Raw genomic sequence first — 4,611 nt, forward strand, 5'->3', positions numbered from 1 at the left:
GGACCTAAATCTCTATTGACTCTTTCTACTTGTCCGTTAGCTTGTGGGGAAGCTGTTGCTACTTTAATATGCCTTACATTGTTTTGTACAACAAATTCCTCAAATTCCTTTGATGTGAAACAACTGCCTCGATCAGATATTATGTTTTTAGGTCTACTGTACGATCTGAAATAGTCTTCTAACGCTTCGATTGCTTCCTTGGAACTAGTTGTTTTTGTTGGATATAATCTGGTGAATTTTGTACATGCGTCAATTATTACTAGTATGTGCTTCTTATTCGTTTCCTTGCTATTTATCGGACCATAGTGGTCAATGTGAATGACTTCAAACGGACTTGTTCCTTTCGGAATGGGATGTAAAAAACCCTCAGTTTTACCTGTTTTATTAGAAAATGCTATACACTTTAAGCAGTTCTTTATGTGAATCTCAACTTTCTTTCTTATACATGGAAACCAATAACTCTTATTGATAAGGTCCGCTACTTTGTCAATTCCTACATGCCCCATTTCGTCATGGTATTTGTACAGAACATTTTCTTCCATTGATTGTGGAACACAAAACAGTAGCCTATCGTTACTTTTCTTGTACACGACACCATTTCGTAATTCATAGTGCTCATCCTCTTGATTTAATAACATTTCTTTAACTCTATTTATATTTTCATCTCTTCCCTGACATATAATTAGATTTTCTTCGAAAGTATTTGTTTCAACTACGAGAATGCTATTACTTCGACTAAGTGCATCCACATGTTGCATTCTTTTTCCCGACCTGTGCTCAAGCTCGTAGTCATAGTTTTGAAGCTCTAAAGCCCATCTTGCTATACGGGGGTTTATTTCTTTTTTATTTAAAGTTAAAGTTAACGAATTGCAATCAGTTACAATTTTGAATCTAATTCCTTGCACATAAACTCGAAATCTTTTTAATGCATTTATTATTGCTAAGGTTTCCAATTCGAAACTGTGGTATCTTGACTCCACATCGGTTGTACGTTTCGAAAAATAAAAGACAGGGTGAAATTTGTTATCCCTTTTTCTTTGTAATAATATTGCGCCATAACCTAATGAGCTTGCATCACAGTGCAACTCCGTCTCATCTCTTGGATCATATATTGCTAAAATTGGAGCTTCTATTAACTTTTCCTTAAGTATAGTGAATGCATTTAGTTCTTCTTTGCTAAAAACAAACTTCTTGTCTTTTCTGGTTAAATCGTAAAGTGGCTTTGCAATAATAGAAAAATCTTTAATAAATCTTCTAAAATAAGAGCACAACCCTATAAAGCTTGAGACCTCACTGACTTTTAAAGGCACTGGAAAAGACCTAATTGCTTGTAAACCCGTCTCGTTCGCTTTTATCCCATCTCCATTGACTGTATATCCCAAGTAATCAATGGATGATTGCAAGAATTCACATTTATCAAGTCTCAGCTCTAATTTGTTTTCAACTATACGTTTCAAAACTTCCTTTAAAACTTCGAAATGCTCATACAAACTCTCCGTCGCTATCATAATGTCATCAAGATAAATCACAACTTTTCCTGGTCGTACCATATCAGCAAATATCTTGTTAATAAATCTTTGGAATGTTGGTGGTGCATTCGTCAAGCCAAACGGCATTCTTAGAAATTCAAACTGCCCTAGTGGCGTGGTAAAAGATGTATATTTAATAGAATTATCATCCATGAACACGTGATGAAATCCGTTTTTTAAATCAAGCTTCGAAAAGAATTTTTTATTCGCTAATCTTTCCAACAAATCGTCAATTAACGGAATCGGGTAATTATCTTTGAGAGTGACCTTATTAAGACGACGATAATCGACACACATTCTAAGTTCTCCTGTCTTTTTCTTTACAAGAACAATTGGCGACACATATTCGGATTCACTTGGGCGTATATACCCATTGGCTAAATTCTCGTCTAATATTTTTTGAACTTCGGACTTTTCTGCGTAAGACAACCTTCGAGGGGGACACCGAAACGGTTTATCACTTTCAATTGTGATCTTCATTATACATTTTATTTTAGGTGCCATTGGACGATCAGCTTCTTCGTAGAATGTCTTGAACAAACACTTCAGCTTACTTATATTTTCTTGGCTCACCTCTTTTCCTATCGTATACGTCGCTTTACCATCGCAAATAACATTTATATTAAGCATATCTCTATCAAACGAATCCACTTTGTGACTTTCTTCATTCGCAACGATTTTGTCTAATCTGGTATCAACATCGTCCTCTAGAGCTTCATAGACCTCAACATTAGTATCCGCTACAACTTCTAAACATTTTGCTACCTCGGACTTGCTCGACTTCTCTACTCTTTTCTCTACTTCTATCTGCTTCTCTACATTGACTTCTACTTTGTTATTGTTTCCAAGATCGCTCTCTACTTTTGTCTCTACATCTACCTGTTTCTCTACATTGACTTCTACTTTGTTTAATAAATCACTTTCGCATTTTTCCACTAAATGTATACCCACTGGCTTAACAGATAAATGGTTAACATCGTTAACTACTTGTACAAGTTTAAAATTACTTAGACTTAGAAAATCGCGTCCTACTACCATTGAGTACCTTACAGATTCATCAGTTACAACCAATAATTCAATTAATACGTTTTTATTTGAACTTATAATTAAACAAACTGTTTTTCCAATTATATTTAGTTTACTTTCATTTATTCCGTAGAATGTATTATTCAACTTGTCCTTATCAATGATTACGTTACTGGGAACTGCGGATTTCTTTAGAAACGAAACGGGACTTCCCGAATCTATGAGGCACTCTATGGAATACAATTTATTAGAATTATGTATCGTATTTTTAAATTGAACTTTCAAATTTCTTACATATTCGTTGTTATTCTCTTTCTTCTTGTATAATGAACACTCTCTAGCCAAGTGTCCAACTTCTCCACAGGCATAGCAAGCTCCATTAGCCCGTACTGGCTTGCGACATTCCTTAGCCTGATGACCAAAACTGTGACAGTTAAAGCATTTGATGACCCTCTGTTCCGGGGTCACGGCGTTTGGTAAAGACGTACCTTGCATCCTACCTTGTTGTACTGGAGCTTTGGGTTTCTCTACATCTTGAAAGGCTTCCAATACATCAGCAGGCACTGCAAAACGTAGTAACTTCGCTTGGTTTTTAAGTTGTACATTTTGTATGCCATCTACCAAATACTGAACTAGTTCGTGAACAGTCATAGCGACGTCTTGTGCCAGAGTAAGCTTGTCAAAATAGTAAACGGCGAATTTCTCACCGAACTGCCACTTGCGGTTTTCAAACTTGCGTCGCATTTCCAATACGTTATCCTTGGTTCCAAAAACAATTTTTAATTGTGCCAAAATCAGGTCAATACTTCCAGACAACAGTGATGGGCGAGATAACAGCCAAAAATTAGCCTTGCCCTTTAAACGCGAGCAAATTAATGGACGCATGACGTCATCACTGACTTTGAACACATTTCGAACATTTTTAACCATCAACAACCATTCGTTTATGTTGCCACTGCCGTTGTATTCTGGGAGCAGCTCTTTGACGGTGTTTAAATTCATTTCTGGCTTTAAAAGACGGTCAGCATTTTCGAAACGTAAATTTTGCATCGCCTGTTCCATGCCCGCAGCGTTGCCACCCAACTCACTTCGTAGCACGCTAAAAGTTGAAGGGTTTGGTTGAACGCCGTTTCCTTCGAGTTGAATGCCATCACGATCAATCGTCTCGACAAGCTTAAGTTCGTCGCCGTAAACGTCTTCATCTTCTTCTTCGCCGTGTTCTTCGTTGTTGTTGTTGACTGCCTTGGCGACAGCCATCTCACCGCCTTGGTCTTCGTTGTTGTTGTTGACTGCCTTGGCGACAGCCATCTCACCGCCTTGGTCTTCGTTGTTGTTGTTGTTGGCTGCCTTGGCGTCAGCCATCTCAGCACCAATTTCACCAGAAGACTCCACTTTTTCGTAGTACAACTCCGGTGCAATTTCAGACGGTAGTACCGCACTTAACTGCGCAATTAGTGCAACTTTGTTTCCCTTTGTGGACAAGCCAAGTTTTTCACAGAAACTTTTGATTTCGATCAATTTGAGTTCGCCGAGATTAATGCGTGAAGCCATGTTAATAGACATATGCCTATTTTACTTGCTTAGGTTCAGTTACCACTTCTGAATTATAGTGTTCTTAATTTTATTCTCCTTTTGCTTCCGATCACTACGGCCACGCTAACTTGAATGTTCTCTTTCTCCTTCGTTTTATGCCTTCGTGCAGAAAACGAAGAACATATCGATACTTTTAACCAGGGATCGCACATACAATATATAAATCCAGGGTTACACACAAAATATAATATAACTAACTTAAAACTACTTTGGCCAAGTTGACTAGGAGGGATTGCTTACATAGTTCTTATTACTACAGATTAAACATCCCTTTAAGCATCTCTGAGTCATTATCTAGAGAAAATGTTCTGTAGTTAATGAGTTCGGTGTTTCGTCACTCCATATCTAGGAACAATCTGCGCTTTCCTTCTTTCATTTGGGATCGGCACACCCATCCTCTACGATAAAATAAAATTGTTGGCTCTTTTGTATTTCCAATTTTTTGCTGAAAATATTGTCTTGT

The 4,611-nt window shown here is 37.4% G+C and overlaps 1 protein-coding gene across 1 annotated transcript; it reads right to left on the reverse strand.

Moving 5' to 3' along the window:
• Positions 1-2,713: 2,713 nt before the first annotated feature.
• Positions 2,714-4,288, reverse strand: LOC123037871. The gene is made up of 2 exons (XM_044460562.1): positions 2,850-4,288; positions 2,714-2,785 (listed from the first exon to the last, which is right to left on the reverse strand). Exons 1-2 carry the CDS (start codon positions 4,116-4,118, stop codon positions 2,774-2,776), a joined length of 1,281 nt encoding a protein of 426 aa, XP_044316497.1. The 5' UTR covers positions 4,119-4,288; the 3' UTR covers positions 2,714-2,773.
• Between the last annotated feature and the right edge of the window lie 323 nt (positions 4,289-4,611).

This window comes from Drosophila rhopaloa, unplaced genomic scaffold, assembly GCF_018152115.1.
Source record: "Drosophila rhopaloa isolate 14029-0021.01 unplaced genomic scaffold, ASM1815211v1 contig_203, whole genome shotgun sequence".
Lineage (NCBI taxonomy): Eukaryota > Metazoa > Arthropoda > Insecta > Diptera > Drosophilidae > Drosophila > Drosophila rhopaloa.